The sequence below is a fragment of the Copadichromis virginalis genome, linkage group LG7, assembly GCF_057382275.1.
Source record: "Copadichromis virginalis isolate Kocher_CV1m ecotype Utaka linkage group LG7, C_Virginalis_male_GT1.1, whole genome shotgun sequence".
In the NCBI taxonomy this organism is placed as follows: domain Eukaryota; kingdom Metazoa; phylum Chordata; class Actinopteri; order Cichliformes; family Cichlidae; genus Copadichromis; species Copadichromis virginalis.
Window position 1 is genome coordinate 45729096 of NC_140624.1, and position 19134 is coordinate 45748229.

At 41.7% G+C, this 19134-nt stretch overlaps 2 protein-coding genes across 2 annotated transcripts; both read right to left on the reverse strand.

Annotated features, from left to right (window-relative positions):
• Positions 1 to 7213: 7213 nt before the first annotated feature.
• LOC146705859 (uncharacterized) lies at positions 7214 to 8958 on the reverse strand. Its single transcript, XM_085463723.1, has one exon. It carries the CDS (start codon positions 8756 to 8758, stop codon positions 7550 to 7552), a length of 1209 nt encoding a protein of 402 aa, XP_085319849.1. The 5' UTR covers positions 8759 to 8958; the 3' UTR covers positions 7214 to 7549.
• A 4972-nt stretch (positions 8959 to 13930) lies between these two features.
• LOC146705860 (uncharacterized) lies at positions 13931 to 15617 on the reverse strand. The gene has a single exon (XM_085463724.1). The coding sequence runs from the start codon at positions 15415 to 15417 to the stop codon at positions 14209 to 14211; it is 1209 nt and encodes a 402-aa protein (XP_085319850.1). The 5' UTR covers positions 15418 to 15617; the 3' UTR covers positions 13931 to 14208.
• Positions 15618 to 19134: the final 3517 nt, after the last annotated feature.

Here is a 19134-nt window from a genome sequence, read left to right on the forward strand (position 1 = left end):
TTTGACTCTAGAAAAAGCCATAGACATTGCACGCTCCTATGAGATCGCACGAGAGCAATTGAAAGCCATGGTTGACCCACACACGAGCCTGCAGGGAGCAGCGCCCGCGCATGCAGTATCCGCTAAGCGCCAGAGTACGCAGCAGAAAGATAGGAGGGCACCTCATTATAATAAGATGGGAAAAGTGTGTGGAAGATGTGCACGAGCACACAGCCAGAAGGAGGAGTGTCCTGCAAAAGGGAAGAGGTGCAAAAAGTGCAATAAAATGAACCACTTTGCCAAAGCATGCCGTTCACAAGCACCACACCAACCCAACCCAGTGTACTCTATTAACCCTGACACTCCAAGCGATGAAGCGGAGCTATTCATAGATTCCATAACAAAGTGCAACGAAGGGGAGGCCGATGAACAGGCTTACGCCGACGTAGAAGTAGGCTCACTGCATCACACCGTGAGTTTTAAGCTTGACACAGGAGCCACTGCTAACGTCATCCCTGCCCGATTGTTTAATCAGAATCAGAATCAGAATCAGAATCAGAATGGGTTTATTGCCAGATGTTGAGGTTTACAACATTAGGAAATTGCTGCGGTGCTTCAGTGCAGACAATAAGAATTAAAGTGCTATGTAGAAAGAAAGATATGTGCATGAGATATACATGAGATATATACATGAGAATAAGAATTATGAGTGCTACGTAGAAAGATATATACATGAGTGCAGGTGGTGATCAGTGCCAAACATATATACATGAGAATAAGAATTATGAGTGCTACGTAGAAAGATATATACATGAGTGCAGGTGGTGATCAGTGCCAGACATGAAATGATGCAGTGACACAGCGTAGGGTCATGTGTTAGTGGCGGGGACAGTCATGTGGTTATTGTTCATGTGTCCAACAGCAGAGGGGAAGAAACTGTTCTTGTGGCGAGAGGTTCTGGTGCGAATGGACCGGAGCCTTAAGAAGTGTTTTAAGCAGGTTAGCTTGGCACCGCCCACACGCACACTATCTGGCTATGGAGGAGAAAAACTCAACATCAAGGGCACATGCCAGTTGAAGTGCAGGTGGAAAGGCATTCACAAGATGCTGACATTTGACATAGTAGACACTGCAGCACCCCCCATCCTAGGGTTGAGAGCATGCCTGGATCTAAACCTAGTCAAGCTGGTCATGTCAGTACAGATCACAAATGTCATGGAGGAGTTTGCCGATGTGTTCGAGGGCATAGGGAAATTCCCAGGAGAATGCGACTTACACATTGACCCAGACGCCATGCCCGTTGTGTGCCCCCCCCCGGAGGATCCCTTTCACACTGCGGGAACGACTGAAACGGGAGTTGGATGACATGGAGAAAAACGGCATAATCATCAAAGTAAAAGAACCCACAGAATGGGTAAACGGACTGGTGGTCGCAGAGAAGCGTACTGGGAAGCTCAGAGTATGCCTCGATCCTCGCGAATTAAACAAAGCCATCAAAAGACCTCATTACCCGCTTCCAACATTGGATGACATCACACCAAAGCTGGCAGGAGCACAGTACTTCAGTGTCATGGATGCTCGCTCAGGCTATTGGGCCATCCAACTAACCACCAAGTCATCGCTCCTCACCACCTTCAACACGACCTTTGGCAGGTACCGTTTTCTGCGCCTTCCTTTTGGGATAATATCAGCACAGGACATTTTCCAAAGGAAAATCGATGAGACGTATGAAGGGCTCAATGGAGTGGCAGCCATCGTGGATGACATCCTCGTGTTTGGCAGGACAAAGGAGGAACACGACGAGAACCTCCGTGCCATGCTTGAGCGCACACGGGAGCGAGGAGTACGTCTCAATCCAGAGAAATGTGTCATAGGCGCCACAGAAGTGAGCTACTTTGGACACAAACTCACCCGGGAGGGCATCCAGCCAGACCCAAAGAAACTGCAGGCCATAAAGGACATGCCACCTCCTGAGAATAAGAATGAGCTTGAGACAATCCTTGGAATGGCGAACTACCTGTCCAGATTCGCACCACGACTATCAGAGGTGAACGCACCGCTGCGTCAGCTGCTCAAACAAGACTCAGAGTTCATCTGGGATCAGACCCACGACAGAGTCTTCCAGCAAATGAAAGATCTCATAACCAGAGAACCAGGCCCCATACTGGCATACTACGACACGACCAAGGAGCTACGGCTACAGGTAGATGCATCAAAGTATGGTTTGGGAGCTGTGTTAATGCAGGACGGACATCCAATAGCATATGCTTCAAAGACACTGACCCTAACAGAAGTCAACTATGCACAGATCGAAAAAGAGCTCTTTGCAGTGCTGTTTGGATGCAAGCGTTTCCACACGTACATATACGGCAGGAGAGTCATCGTAGAGTCGGACCACAAGCCGTTGGAGCACATACTGAAGAAACCAATCTCTGTAGCCCCTGCTCGTCTGCAGCGCATGCTGTTACAGCTGCAGAGATACGACATAGAGATCGTGCACCGGCCCGGAAAAGACATACCTGTGGCCGACACACTGTCCAGGAAACCATTGCCCGACCAAGACAGCACGCTGAGTGAAGGCATGGAGGACCAGATCCACTCGGTGATAAACAGCCTCCCAGTAAGTGACAAAAAACTCTCAGAGATACAGGCTGCAACAGGATGCGACCCGCAGCTCACCCTGCTGAAGCAAACTGTGCAGGATGGCTGGCCTGAGGACAGAAAAAAATGCCCCAAAACCCTTTTGGACTTCTGGACTTTCAGAGATGAAATTTCACACTCCCATGGCATCATCTTCAAAGGTGACAAAATTATAGTGCCAACAGCCCTAAGAAACAACATGCTGGAGAGAATCCACACTGGGCACATGGGGATTGAGAGGAGTAAGCAGAGAGCAAGGGACGCCCTCTTCTGGCCAGGCATGGGCAAGGACATAGCTGCCACGGTGGAAAACTGTTCCATATGTCAGGAGAGGCGCGCGGCGAATCCCAAAGAACCTCTCATCCCACACCAGATCCCTGAGAGGCCATGGCAGGCAGTGGCCTCAGATCTCTTCACATGGCGTGGACGGGACTACTTGGTAGTTGTGGACTACTACAGCCGCTACTTTGAGGTCGAAAGGCTATTCTCTACCACTGCAGGGTCCGTCATCAAAAAGCTCAAGGCCATATTCGCCAGACATGGTATACCAGAGACGCTTATCTCAGATAACGGCCCACAATACAGCTCTCGAGAGTTCAAGGATTTTGCAGTCACATGGGACTTTGTCCACACGACCTCAAGTCCTTTGTACCCGCAAAGCAACGGCCTTGCCGAAAGAACAGTCAAGACGGCCAAATCAGTTCTGGATAAAGCTCATGCTCAGGGAGTAGATCCCTACCTGTCCCTATTGGAGCAAAGGAACACGCCAGTCGACAGCTTCAGGTCACCCGCGCAGCTCCTCATGAGTCGACGTCTACGCTCAGTGCTTCCTGTTACCGGATTCCACCTGGTACCTCGCATCATAAGCCCAACGGTTGTGCAAAAAACACGGATGGAAAGACAAGAGCATCAGAGGCGTTACTACAATCGCAGCGCCACACCACTACCGAGGCTGCAGCAGGGGGACCACATTCGCTTTCAGCACGAGTCCGGAGCCTGGAAACCGGCTGTCATCATCCGACCTGCAGAGACTGCCCGCTCTTTCGTGATCCGCACTGGCGAGGGACAGACTATACAGCGTAACCGACGGCACCTGAGAGGCGCCAAGGCGTCACCGGCACCTTCAGCACCAACATCCGATCTGGTAACCCAGCCAGATAGTGCGGCTCAACAACAAGCAGAGCCCCTGTCACTATCTAGAGACACTACAACACCAACCATGGTCACTAGCCCTGCACTGACCACCAGATCAGGACGAGTGGTCAAACCGAGGGTTATTCTTGACCTGTGATGTAAAGGGTGTAGGCGGATCGCTGCCCTAACAAAAAACAAAAAGGAAACATGTCAAATGTCCATGTACTAATGAGTGCATATCCCACATCGCATTGTTGTTGTTAGTTTAGGCCGCAGTAATTTTACACATGGCAATGTTGAAAAACTGTTCCTTATCCTCAGGTTCGGGATGTTCTATTTTGAAATGTATACCAGCTGTGTCACTGGTGGGCATCTAAAAAAAGGGAGATGTTGTATTGCTGATAATGTTTGCACTCCGTGCTTACTGTCCCTTGTGGTCCACCGTAGTGGCAACGGGGAGTGTTTGCTGTCACGAAAGTGGGTGTGTTTTATGTTGAAATGGACGAGCGGCAATAAAGATAATGGTGGCTCACGAAGCAGATTATGAACACGTTATTCATAAGTTTGAGACAGAATATTACAGAGGACATCACGAGGAACTGGGTGATAAGCGTCAGAATCATCTGAGAACATCACCAAAGATTTTCCTGGCGCTTTGTGTGACTGTAGATTAAGGAGAAAATCATTTGTGAATCTTTACACTGCAGAAATGCACGTCACTTCTTCCTTGATGGCCTGCTGAACTCTGCGTTTGCCACAGAGTTATGTTTAATTATGATCCACTAACCTGGATTTACTACTTGTAAGCATGTTGGCTGTCTAATAAAAGTGTTTTGGAGTACTGAAATATGTCTTATCAAAATGGTAAAATACAGATATTAAATATTGTGTGCTTAATTTGCAGTTAGTTTCAAAAATCGTCTCGCCCATCTTTTCTTAAAATAAGAGGTGCTCTATAAAAATGACATTAAATTCTGTAAACGTGCTCTATTTGCAATTATTTATCATTACTGTTGTCCAAGTGGTCTCATTTCAAAGTTGAAAGCGAGCATCGGAACGGGCAAGAAAGGCGACTTTTAATTGACTTTGAATGTGTTGTGGTTACTGATATCAGATGGGCTGGGTTGAGAAACTGGCTTAGAATTCCTCTTGCCTTCAGCATGGCCACGCCCCTCTGACTTCTGCAATCAACAAGGCATTTTTACCCAGGGAAATGTTTATTTCGCTTTTCAGTTTGGACTGTTCTCTGTAAATTCCTGAGAAAATTTGAGAAGATCAGGAGTGTCTGAAAAACGTAAAACAGTCCATCTGTCACCAACAGCAATGCTGCCTTCAAAGTCACTTAAATCACCCTTTTTTTTTCTGGCATGTGATTGGCTGATTAGATATTTGCATTCACAAGCAGCTGAATAGGTTAGTGCAGGGGTCAGCAACCTGCGGCTCTTTAGTCCTTTTAGTGCGGCTCTGCGTGGTTTGGGAAAATAAATTATTTTTTTAAGTAATTAGCTGAAGTGTATTTTATTTATGTTAGTTCTTTTTTAACTTGTAGTTCTAAATTGGAAGATTACTGTGATATTTGAAATATAAATATAAAATTATATTCTATTAGTTTTTGAACGCTCAAAATAAGCGTCACACTTGCGGAAGCCGATATACCCGCCGAAACGCCGTGCATTTATCGAGACTTTCAACCCCAGGTAGGCTAATTATCAATCTTCGGATCCACATTATGTCAGCAGCTCCACCGTGAACTATGTTAAAAACAAACACCGCTCACGCCTCACAGATGACAGCTTACAGTCCTGGTAAAGATGAAAGTGACTTCATACAGCTCCGATTTGCAGACGCTGTGCGCAGAGATTCAGGAGCAGAAGTCCCATTGTAAACATATCACGGCAGACCCAACGATGTTTCCATGAACACGCTTTACAGCTTCTCTTTATTGACCACTTTTCACACACGGTTGCTGTATGCATACAGCCGGTGTTAAAGCTCACAGCCCGACACATACCAACACAACAGCATAGAGAGCACAGACGTTAAGGCGCCGAGGCGTGATCGCGGGTGCCGCTCAGGTGCGTCCGCCTCCCCTGCAGCGGCGCTGCAGACCACGCCCCGCCACACACATTAACCAGGTAAAATACATATTGTCAGGGTTCCTGGGTCGGTGACCCAGTGTTTTCAGTTTTGTTCATGTTCATATATATATATAGCATATAGTAAAGAATGAATCTGTAAACGACAGCTGTTGACATTTTTTAAAAATGAATGAAAAAGCATATTTAAATAATCAACATACATGATTTAAATATAAACACACACGTGACAAGAGACAGAACGTGTAGAAGATATATGCAGAAAGAGCTTTCAGTGGTCAGCTGATAACATGATATCTAAAAAATACATAGCTCATTTTCCTGTCTGTTAGTTGGACATGCTAACCTGTTAACAAGCTCCTATATTCACCCATACAGTTTGTAGATCATTTTGCTAAAATAGGTAAAATCTCCACTCTTTCAGGGCACTAATAGGCTAAAGGCATATTACAAAAGGTCATTCATGTATTCACAGATTCTCTGTAGTTATTCTGCTGCTCATTCACCTGTAAAAACCACACCAATCATTATTTCAACAGCCTTTTTATTTTGGAACAAAAGCATTTGACGATATGACTTACAGGACGTTACCAAATTCATGAAGCTATATTTGTGAGTTTATTTATCAATATCAGTTTAATGTAAACAGACTGATGTAGTAATAGACAGTAAAATGTTGGTGCGTGTGTAATATATGAGCGTTTATGTTTCTCTACATGGGTAAAAGTACTCCATGTCGCCCTCTGGTGGTAGCAACCAACTATGAAAAGAATGGATGTTGGATCTTAACTAAATGATAAAAAGTTTTATTACTTTGTATTACTTTCTTTAGTTTGGTAAAATTTACAGTTTTAATCCCGTAAGAAAATAAATCACTATCATAGAGAGGGATATTAGTAATTCGTTTGTTAATAACACTTTGTTTGTGTTTGCTAATGTTTCGACAGGAAAATGGTTTTCTACAAAGTTGTTTCATGTACAGAGTAACACACACACACACACACACACACACACACACACACACACACGTACGTACGTATGACTTTGCCGGTTTCAGCTGAAACAATTTCAGTGTTTCAAACCATGTTCCAGGATTTTTCCTTCACCATTTATGAGGTTTCAAGAAGAAGATAAACGACAGATATGAATGTTTGAAAAAGTTATAGATGAAAAGATGAAAAATACTCAAAGGATAAATTCAATTGGTTTATTGTTTTATGAATAAGTTGAAAAAGAAAAAGTTAAACAAGTAAATAATGAAACAAGGTAAAATGAAGTAAGAACAAAACGTTAACAAGTAAATAATGAAACAAGGTAAAATGAAGTAAGAACAAAACGTTAACAAGTAAATAATGAAACAAGGTAAAATGAAGTAAGAACAAAACGTTAACAAGTAAATAATGAAACAAGGTAAAATGAAGTAAGAACGAAACGTTAACAAGTAAATAATGAAACAAGGTAAAATGAAGTAAGAACAAAACGTTAACAAGTAAATAATGAAACAAGGTAAAATGAAGCAAGCACAAAAAGTTAAGTAAATAATGAAACAAGGTAAAATGAAGTAAGAACAAAAAGTTAAGTAAATAATGAAACAAGGTAGAGGAGAGAAAACCCCAACAATCCCCTCTGAGCACGCACTAGGCGACAGTGGGGAGGAAAAACTGCCTTTAAATGGGCAGAAACCTCCGGCAGAACCAGGCTCAGGAGGGGACAGTCAACTGCCGGGACTGGTTGGGGAGGTGAACAGAGGTGGAACAAGACGAGGCTACACCTGCTGAGGAAGCAGTAGAGTTCCTCCTCCAGGGCCAGCGGAAGCGTTTGTTCTTCTTTTTCATGCAGTTTTCTACAAGAGCTTTTTTTTCCAGGATGAGGGTTCTCAACTCATCGATGGTTTCTTTGTTTTGTTTCTCAAGCTTCTTGCACGTTTTCTCCACCTCTTCCAACGTTGCTTGTTTTTCTTCAAGCTTTTCCCTGAGCTCTTTGGATGTTTCCTCCTGCATTATCTTGTCCTTGTGCATGTCTGCGTTTCTTTGTTGTACTTCTTTGTACATGTCTTGTAGCTCCTCATTTCTTTTGTGGATATCTTGGAGCGTACGCTGCAGGTCGTCATGTATGTTGTCTTGTTCTTGCTTTTGCGCCTGCATTTCAGTGTGTTTGCGCTTCAAGTTGTTGTATTCCAACAATATCCCCTTAGTGAGCTCGGAGTTGTTTCTCGCCATTTGCTCCATCCTTTTCTGCATGTGCGAGCATTGTTTGTCCAGTTTTTCTTTTTCCCCTTCTAGTTGCTTTTTCTCGTGAAGAAGGTCTTTATTTTGGCGCAGAGTATCATCCACCTTCTCTTTCAGCATTCTGTATTTTTCCTCCGTGACTTTGAGTTTGTGCTCCATGTCTCTTTGCTTTTTCTCCTGTTCTTCCTTCTGTTGGAGGATTTCTTTATTTTTTTTCACAGCTTCATCGAAGTTTGTTTGGAGCAGCCGATTCATTTGGTCCATATATTGGAGATCCCATTCTGTCTTCTCAACAGTAGCTTTGCTGTCTTTAAGCTGGTTGGACATCTCCTTTAGTTCCACGCTCTTTTGCTTGTTTTCCTTAATTAGGAAGACAATCTGCTCTCGGGCTTGTCCAAACTTGATTCCCCAACCCTCATTAATAATATTTATGTCGGGCTGGCGTTTTTGTCTTTCTTCCAGGTTCTTATTTTGCGCTTCCATCTGTCTACACTTCTCCTCCAGTTGACGTTTCTCTTCTTCAATCTGTTGAATTTTATTCTGGAGATGGTAGTTTTCCTTCTTACTGTCATGTAATGCCCTTTGGACGGCTAAGAGGTCATTTGGGGAAATTGGCCGGCCACGACAGGAAGGAGAAGCGGCGTAATCTTTTTGCCTTGGTTGGTGTCTTGTTGGATACATGTTGAAGGTTGTACACGACAACTCTGAAAAGGTTTCCAAAAGTTTCTGTGGTGAACGTGTGAAGGCTGCAAACACAAATGCTGCGAAGACACGAACTAAAAAACTGCTGTGTGTCACCCCTGTTTAAGGACAAACTTCAAAGGATCGTGTAGTGACATCATAACTCCGTGAGCCAATGAGATTGTCATGTGACATTTTGGAATGGGGATATTTTTTTTTAAACCGTTTTCAAATGTAACTTAATATTTGACTGTTTCTTAACTGACCTGTTTAGCTGATTAAGAAATGAATTGAAACGAGCATCACTAACGTTATATAACAGACAACAGAAAAAAACAGTTTTTTTTTCTAAGTAATAGAGGTATAATACATTTTTTAAATTTTTTTTTTAAATTATCCTACTTTTTATAAGAGGGAACATTATTTAAAGAATATGTATTTAATTGGAAAACTCTCTATTCATCTAAAGGCTATAACAAAAAAGGTGAGCTTCCTGCTCAAAAATGAAATGACCAAAATAAATGGAGCATTTCTCTGCAATTACAAACTCTGTGTAAACAATCTTGGTTTCAAAATAAGGCTAATGCTGGTGAGATGTCATCACAGGTGTAAATATTACTGCAGATGTTACTATGTCAAAGTTTCACAACTGTCTTGTGTTTATTTATGTAGGCAAGACCTACTTTTCACTTTTTTGCTTTGCTATATGTTCTTGAGTGTATTAGTTTGCCAGCAGCACGAACATGTACTAGTGTCAATAATAATAGTACGGTGGATTAGAAAACCTGCTCACAAGTTGAATAAACACCCAGGATTGTTTCATCATTTTCATTCAAAACCAATATTTGAGTCAAAATGAGAAAGTTGTTTGTGCTGTCTGATGAAGAAGAAGCAAAATAAAGTGCAGTTTTGATGTAGATGATGTTGTATACAAACTAGAAGAGGAAGATAGTAGGATCTCTGTATCATGCTTTGTCACTTTGTACCATGTAATTCTTTCTATTTCCACCAGGGGGTGTTTTCAGAAGTGGTAGGTGGTAAAAGAAGAGGTCAGCAGGAAGATGGCGAAGAGCGACCAAAGACCAAGAAAAAGAGGCAGTCAGGCAAAGATGAAGAGTATTATATCCCTTACAGACCTAAAGACTTTGACTCTGAGAGAGGGTGAGGCATTAAACTGTTGCATCTGTTTCTTTAAAAAATGTGAATGGCTTTGTGTTTTATGCTGTTTTGTCCTGTGTTATGCGTCGACAGGTTGAGTCTCGGTGGAGAGGGCAGTGCTTTTGAACAGCAGGCCTCTTCAGCTGTCCTTGATCTCATGGGAGATGAAGGCGATCGCCTTAACCAGCAGAAGAAAATGATGAAATGGTACAAATTTCCCTATGTTTGACTCAGTATCCACCAAATGGTCATTTCAAACTATAATTTAAAGTCTTTTTTCCCCCTTCTTTTTTTAGGGACCGTAAGAGGAAGCGTTTTGTGAGAGAAATGGGAAAAGAAGACCAGAAGAAGAAGATCAAAACAGACAGCGGTCAGGTTATCAGTAACAAGAAGAACAGGAAGAACTTGTATCCTTCCAACAAAAAGCTTCTCTGTGTGCTGCTCTCAATGACCCTCTTCTCTACTCCTATGACAATATTAAGCTGTACTGTGAAGATGTTGTATCACTTGACAACATGTCAGTTATGAGGAGTGGAAGAAAAAATACAAGATTGATGATACAGGATCTGGATCAGATGGAGAAACAGGCGGAGGAGGCAGGAAGCCAGCAAGAGGTAGGAAGGCATCAAAATGAATAGCACAAACATGTTAAATATAGACCATCAGCCACCATGTTTTAACTCAACTCTAAAGGTAAATACTTCAAGTCCCTCTTCCAGCCTTGCGAGCTATAACCTCCAACCTCTTTGTTGTGTCGTGCCTCTCCCAGGTCGTGGCCGTGGCCGACGAGGTCCAAACGTACAGAGCTCCGGTGACCACAAAGCACGCTCGGAGCTGAAAACAAAGGATCAGATCATGAAGCAGCGCAAGAAAAAGCAGAAGCACCAGTTCCTGCAGGGCGGGGGGATGAGGAAGCTCCGCTCCAAGAACAAAAAGTGGCTCGGAGAAGTTAAAAAGTCAGGTTTTGGAAGGGGTGGCCATAAGAAAGGCAAGCTGAGGAAGAAACTGTGAGGAGGACAGAGGGTTGATGGTGTGGAGGACATCACGAGGAACTGGGTGATAAGCGTCAGAATCATCTGAGAACATCACCAAAGATTTTCCTGGTGCTTTGTGTGACTGTAGATTAAGGAGAAAATCATTTGTGAATCTTTACACTGCAGAAATGCACGTCACTTCTTCCTTGATGGCCTGCTGAACTCTGCGTTTGCCACAGAGTGATGTTTAATTATGATCCACTAACCTGGATTTACTACTTGTAAGCATGTTGGCAGTCTAATAAAAGTGTTTTGGAGTACTGAAATATGTCTTATCAAAATGGTAAAATACAGATATTAAATATTGTGTGCTTAATTTGCAGTTAGTTTCAAAAATCGTCTCGCCCATCTTTTCTTAAAATAAGAGGTGCTCTATAAAAATGACATTAAATTCTGTAAACGTGCTCTATTTGCAATTATTTATCATTACTGTTGTCCAAGTGGTCTCATTTCAAAGTTGAAAGCGAGCATCGGAACGGGCAAGAAAGGCGACTTTTAATTGACTTTGAATGTGTTGTGGTTACTGATATCAGATGGGCTGGGTTGAGAAACTGGCTTAGAATTCCTCTTGCCTTCAGCATGGCCACGCCCCTCTGACTTCTGCAATCAACAAGGCATTTTTACCCAGGGAAATGTTTATTTCGCTTTTCAGTTTGGACTGTTCTCTGTAAATTCCTGAGGAAATTTGAGAAGATCAGGAGTGTCTGAAAAACGTAAAACAGCCCATCTGTCACCAACAGCAATGCTGCCTTCAAAGTCACTTAAATCACCCTTTTTTTTTTCTGGCATGTGATTGGCTGATTAGATATTTGCATTCACAAGCAGCTGAATAGGTTAGTGCAGGGGTCAGCAACCTGCGGCTCTTTAGTCCTTTTAGTGCGGCTCTGCGTGGTTTGGGAAAATAAATTATTTTTTTAAGTAATTAGCTGAAGTGTATTTTATTTATGTTAGTTCTTTTTTAACTTGTAGTTCTAAATTGGAAGATTACTGTGATATTGAAATATAAATATAAAATTATATTCTATTAGTTTTTGAACGCTCAAAATAAGCGTCACACTTGCGGAAGCCGATATACCCGCCGAAACGCCGTGCATTTATCGAGACTTTCAACCCCAGGTAGGCTAATTATCAATCTTCGGATCCACATTATGTCAGCAGCTCCACCGTGAACTATGTTAAAAACAAACACCGCTCACGCCTCACAGATGACAGCTTACAGTCCTGCGTAAAGATGAAAGTGACTTCATACAGCTCCGATTTGCAGACGCTGTGCGCAGAGATTCAGGAGCAGAAGTCCCATTGTAAACATATCACGGCAGACCCAACGATGTTTCCATGAACACGCTTTACAGCTTCTCTTTATTGACCACTTTTCACACACGGTTGCTGTATGCATACAGCCGGTGTTAAAGCTCACAGCCCGACACATACCAACACAACAGCATAGAGAGCACAGACGTTAAGGCGCCGAGGCGTGATCGCGGGTGCCGCTCAGGTGCGTCCGCCTCCCCTGCAGCGGCGCTGCAGACCACGCCCCGCCACACACATTAACCAGGTAAAATACATATTGTCAGGGTTCCTGGGTCGGTGACCCAGTGTTTTCAGTTTTGTCCATGTTCATATATATATATAGCATATAGTAAACAATGAATCTGTAAACGACAGCTGTTGACATTTTTTAAAAATGAATGAAAAAGCATATTTAAATAATCAACATACATGATTTAAATATAAACACACACGTGACAAGAGACAGAACGTGTAGAAGATATATGCAGAAAGAGCTTTCAGTGGTCAGCTGATAACATGATATCTAAAAAATACATAGCTCATTTTCCTGTCTGTTAGTTGGACATGCTAACCTGTTAACAAGCTCCTATATTCACCCATACAGTTTGTAGATCATTTTGCTAAAATAGGTAAAATCTCCACTCTTTCAGGGCACTAATAGGCTAAAGGCATATTACAAAAGGTCATTCATGTATTCACAGATTCTCTGTAGTTATTCTGCTGCTCATTCACCTGTAAAAACCACACCAATCATTATTTCAACAGCCTTTTTATTTTGGAACAAAAGCATTTGACGATATGACTTACAGGACGTTACCAAATTCATGAAGCTATATTTGTGAGTTTATTTATCAATATCAGTTTAATGTAAACAGACTGATGTAGTAATAGACAGTAAAATGTTGGTGCGTGTGTAATATATGAGCGTTTATGTTTCTCTACATGGGTAAAAGTACTCCATGTCGCCCTCTGGTGGTAGCAACCAACTATGAAAAGAATGGATGTTGGATCTTAACTAAATGATAAAAAGTTTTATTACTTTGTATTACTTTCTTTAGTTTGGTAAAATTTACAGTTTTAATCCCGTAAGAAAATTAATCACTATCATAGAGAGGGATATTAGTAATTCGTTTGTTAATAACACTTTGTTTGTGTTTGCTAATGTTTCGACAGGAAAATGGTTTTCTACAAAGTTGTTTCATGTACAGAGTAACACACACACACACACACACACACACACACACACACGTACGTACGTATGACTTTGCCGGTTTCAGCTGAAACAATTTCAGTGTTTCAAACCATGTTCCAGGATTTTTCCTTCACCATTTATGAGGTTTCAAGAAGAGGATAAACGACAGATATGAATGTTTGAAAAAGTTATAGATGAAAAGATGAAAAATACTCAAAGGATAAATTCAATTGGTTTATTGTTTTATGAATAAGTTGAAAAAGAAAAAGTTAAACAAGTAAATAATGAAACAAGGTAAAATGAAGTAAGAACAAAACGTTAACAAGTAAATAATGAAACAAGGTAAAATGAAGTAAGAACAAAACGTTAACAAGTAAATAATGAAACAAGGTAAAATGAAGTAAGAACAAAACGTTAACAAGTAAATAATGAAACAAGGTAAAATGAAGTAAGAACAAAACGTCAACAAGTAAATAACAAAACAAGGTAAAATGAAGTAAGAACAAAACATTAACAAGTAAATAATGAAACAAGGTAAAATGAAGTAAGAACAAAACGTTAACAAGTAAATAATGAAACAAGGTAAAATGAAGCAAGCACAAAAAGTTAAGTAAATAATGAAACAAGGTAAAATGAAGTAAGAACAAAAAGTTAAGTAAATAATGAAACAAGGTAGAGGAGAGAAAACCCCAACAATCCCCTCTGAGCACGCACTAGGCGACAGTGGGGAGGAAAAACTGCCTTTAAATGGGCAGAAACCTCCGGCAGAACCAGGCTCAGGAGGGGACAGTCAACTGCCGGGACTGGTTGGGGAGGTGAACAGAGGTGGAACAAGACGAGGCTACACCTGCTGAGGAAGCAGTAGAGTTCCTCCTCCAGGGCCAGCGGAAGCGTTTGTTCTTCTTTTTCATGCAGTTTTCTACAAGAGCTTTTTTTTCCAGGATGAGGGTTCTCAACTCATCGATGGTTTCTTTGTTTTGTTTCTCAAGCTTCTTGCACGTTTTCTCCACCTCTTCCAACGTTGCTTGTTTTTCTTCAAGCTTTTCCCTGAGCTCTTTGGATGTTTCCTCCTGCATTATCTTGTCCTTGTGCATGTCTGCGTTTCTTTGTTGTACTTCTTTGTACATGTCTTGTAGCTCCTCATTTCTTTTGTGGATATCTTGGAGCGTACGCTGCAGGTCGTCATGTATGTTGTCTTGTTCTTGCTTTTGCGCCTGCATTTCAGTGTGTTTGCGCTTCAAGTTGTTGTATTCCAACAATATCCCCTTAGTGAGCTCGGAGTTGTTTCTCGCCATTTGCTCCATCCTTTTCTGCATGTGCGAGCATTGTTTGTCCAGTTTTTCTTTTTCCCCTTCTAGTTGCTTTTTCTCGTGAAGAAGGTCTTTATTTTGGCGCAGAGTATCATCCACCTTCTCTTTCAGCATTCTGTATTTTTCCTCCGTGACTTTGAGTTTGTGCTCCATGTCTCTTTGCTTTTTCTCCTGTTCTTCCTTCTGTTGGAGGATTTCTTTATTTTTTTTCACAGCTTCATCGAAGTTTGTTTGGAGCAGCCGATTCATTTGGTCCATATATTGGAGATCCCATTCTGTCTTCTCAACAGTAGCTTTGCTGTCTTTAAGCTGGTTGGACATCTCCTTTAGTTCCACGCTCTTTTGCTTGTTTTCCTTAATTAGGAAGACAATCTGCTCTCGGGCTTGTCCAAACTTGATTCCCCAACCCTCATTAATAATATTTATGTCGGGCTGGCGTTTTTGTCTTTCTTCCAGGTTCTTATTTTGCGCTTCCATCTGTCTACACTTCTCCTCCAGTTGACGTTTCTCTTCTTCAATCTGTTGAATTTTATTCTGGAGATGGTAGTTTTCCTTCTTACTGTCATGTAATGCCCTTTGGACGGCTAAGAGGTCATTTGGGGAAATTGGCCGGCCACGACAGGAAGGAGAAGCGGCGTAATCTTTTTGCCTTGGTTGGTGTCTTGTTGGATACATGTTGAAGGTTGTACACGACAACTCTGAAAAGGTTTCCAAAAGTTTCTGTGGTGAACGTGTGAAGGCTGCAAACACAAATGCTGCGAAGACACGAACTAAAAAACTGCTGTGTGTCACCCCTGTTTAAGGACAAACTTCAAAGGATCGTGTAGTGACATCATAACTCCGTGAGCCAATGAGATTGTCATGTGACATTTTGGAATGGGGATATTTTTTTTTAAACCGTTTTCAAATGTAACTTAATATTTGACTGTTTCTTAACTGACCTGTTTAGCTGATTAAGAAATGAATTGAAACGAGCATCACTAACGTTATATAACAGACAACAGAAAAAAACAGTTTTTTTTTCTAAGTAATAGAGGTATAATACATTTTTTAAATTTTTTTTTTAAATTATCCTACTTTTTATAAGAGGGAACATTATTTAAAGAATATGTATTTAATTGGAAAACTCTCTATTCATCTAAAGGCTATAACAAAAAAGGTGAGCTTCCTGCTCAAAAATGAAATGACCAAAATAAATGGAGCATTTCTCTGCAATTACAAACTCTGTGTAAACAATCTTGGTTTCAAAATAAGGCTAATGCTGGTGAGATGTCATCACAGGTGTAAATATTACTGCAGATGTTACTATGTCAAAGTTTCACAACTGTCTTATGTTTATTTATGTAGGCAAGACCTACTTTTCACTTTTTTGCTTTGCTATATGTTCTTGAGTGTATTAGTTTGCCAGCAGCACGAACATGTACTAGTGTCAATAATAATAGTACGGTGGATTAGAAAACCTGCTCACAAGTTGAATAAACACCCAGGATTGTTTCATCATTTTCATTCAAAACCAATATTTGAGTCAAAATGAGAAAGTTGTTTGTGCTGTCTGATGAAGAAGAAGCAAAATAAAGTGCAGTTTTGATGTAGATGATGTTGTATACAAACTAGAAGAGGAAGATAGTAGGATCTCTGTATCATGCTTTGTCACTTTGTACCATGTAATTCTTTCTATTTCCACCAGGGGGTGTTTTCAGAAGTGGTAGGTGGTAAAAGAAGAGGTCAGCAGGAAGATGGCGAAGAGCGACCAAAGACCAAGAAAAAGAGGCAGTCAGGCAAAGATGAAGAGTATTATATCCCTTACAGACCTAAAGACTTTGACTCTGAGAGAGGGTGAGGCATTAAACTGTTGCATCTGTTTCTTTAAAAAATGTGAATGGCTTTGTGTTTTATGCTGTTTTGTCCTGTGTTATGCGTCGACAGGTTGAGTCTCGGTGGAGAGGGCAGTGCTTTTGAACAGCAGGCCTCTTCAGCTGTCCTTGATCTCATGGGAGATGAAGGCGATCGCCTTAACCAGCAGAAGAAAATGATGAAATGGTACAAATTTCCCTATGTTTGACTCAGTATCCACCAAATGGTCATTTCAAACTATAATTTAAAGTCTTTTTTCCCCCTTCTTTTTTTAGGGACCGTAAGAGGAAGCGTTTTGTGAGAGAAATGGGAAAAGAAGACCAGAAGAAGAAGATCAAAACAGACAGCGGTCAGGTTATCAGTAACAAGAAGAACAGGAAGAACTTGTATCCTTCCAACAAAAAGCTTCTCTGTGTGCTGCTCTCAATGACCCTCTTCTCTACTCCTATGACAATATTAAGCTGTACTGTGAAGATGTTGTATCACTTGACAACATGTCAGTTATGAGGAGTGGAAGAAAAAATACAAGATTGATGATACAGGATCTGGATCAGATGGAGAAACAGGCGGAGGAGGCAGGAAGCCAGCAAGAGGTAGGAAGGCATCAAAATGAATAGCACAAACATGTTAAATATAGACCATCAGCCACCATGTTTTAACTCAACTCTAAAGGTAAATACTTCAAGTCCCTCTTCCAGCCTTGCGAGCTATAACCTCCAACCTCTTTGTTGTGTCGTGCCTCTCCCAGGTCGTGGCCGTGGCCGACGAGGTCCAAACGTACAGAGCTCCGGTGACCACAAAGCACGCTCGGAGCTGAAAACAAAGGATCAGATCATGAAGCAGCGCAAGAAAAAGCAGAAGCACCAGTTCCTGCAGGGCGGGGGGATGAGGAAGCTCCGCTCCAAGAACAAAAAGTGGCTCGGAGAAGTTAAAAAGTCAGGTTTTGGAAGGGGTGGCCATAAGAAAGGCAAGCTGAGGAAGAAACTGTGAGGAGGACAGAGGGTTGATGGTGTGGAGGACATCACGAGGAACTGGGTGATAAGCGTCAGAATCATCTGAGAACATCACCAAAGATTTTCCTGGCGCTTTGTGTGACTGTAGATTAAGGAGAAAAATCATTTGTGAATCTTTACACTGCAGAAATGCACGTCACTTCTTCCTTGATGGCCTGCTGAACTCTGCGTTTGCCACAGAGTGATGTTTAATTATGATCCACTAACCTGGATTTACTACTTGTAAGCATGTTGGCAGTCTAATAAAAGTGTTTTGGAGTACTGAAATATGTCTTATCAAAATGGTAAAATACAGATATTAAATATTGTGTGCTTAATTTGCAGTTAGTTTCAAAAATCGTCTCGCCCATCTTTTCTTAAAATAAGAGGTGCTCTATAAAAATGACATTAAATTCTGTAAACGTGCTCTATTTGCAATTATTTATCATTACTGTTGTCCAAGTGGTCTCATTTCAAAGTTGAAAGCGAGCATCGGAACGGGCAAGAAAGGCGACTTTTAATTGACTTTGAATGTGTTGTGGTTACTGATATCAGATGGGCTGGGTTGAGAAACTGGCTTAGAATTCCTCTTGCCTTCAGCATGGCCACGCCCCTCTGACTTCTGCAATCAACAAGGCATTTTTACCCAGGGAAATGTTTATTTCGCTTTTCAGTTTGGACTGTTCTCTGTAAATTCCTGAGGAAATTTGAGAAGATCAGGAGTGTCTGAAAAACGTAAAACAGCCCATCTGTCACCAACAGCAATGCTGCCTTCAAAGTCACTTAAATCACCCTTTTTTTTTTCTGGCATGTGATTGGCTGATTAGATATTTGCATTCACAAGCAGCTGAATAGGTTAGTGCAGGGGTCAGCAACCTGCGGCTCTTTAGTCCTTTTAGTGCGGCTCTGCGTGGTTTGGGAAAATAAATTATTTTTTTAAGTAATTAGCTGAAGTGTATTTTATTTATGTTAGTTCTTTTTTAACTTGTAGTTCTAAATTGGAAGATTACTGTGATATTGAAATATAAATATAAAATTATATTCTATTAGTTTTTGAACGCTCAAAATAAGCGTCACACTTGCGGAAGCCGATATACCCGCCGAAACGCCGTGCATTTATCGAGACTTTCAACCCCAGGTAGGCTAATTATCAATCTTCGGATCCACATTATGTCAGCAGCTCCACCGTGAACTATGTTAAAAACAAACACCGCTCACGCCTCACAGATGACAGCTTACAGTCCTGCGTAAAGATGAAAGTGACTTCATACAGCTCCGATTTGCAGACGCTGTGCGCAGAGATTCAGGAGCAGAAGTCCCATTGTAAACATATCACGGCAGACCCAACGATGTTTCCATGAACACGCTTTACAGCTTCTCTTTATTGACCACTTTTCACACACGGTTGCTGTATGCATACAGCCGGTGTTAAAGCTCACAGCCCGACACATACCAACACAACAGCATAGAGAGCACAGACGTTAAGGCGCCGAGGCGTGATCGCGGGTGCCGCTCAGGTGCGTCCGCCTCCCCTGCAGCGGCGCTG

Bases quoted from the DNA above. Each gene is read 5' to 3' on its own strand.
- LOC146705859 (XM_085463723.1), bottom strand. From the start codon at position 8,758: ATGTATCCAACAAGACACCAACCAAGGCAAAAAGATTACGCCGCTTCT.
- LOC146705860 (XM_085463724.1), bottom strand. From the start codon at position 15,417: ATGTATCCAACAAGACACCAACCAAGGCAAAAAGATTACGCCGCTTCT.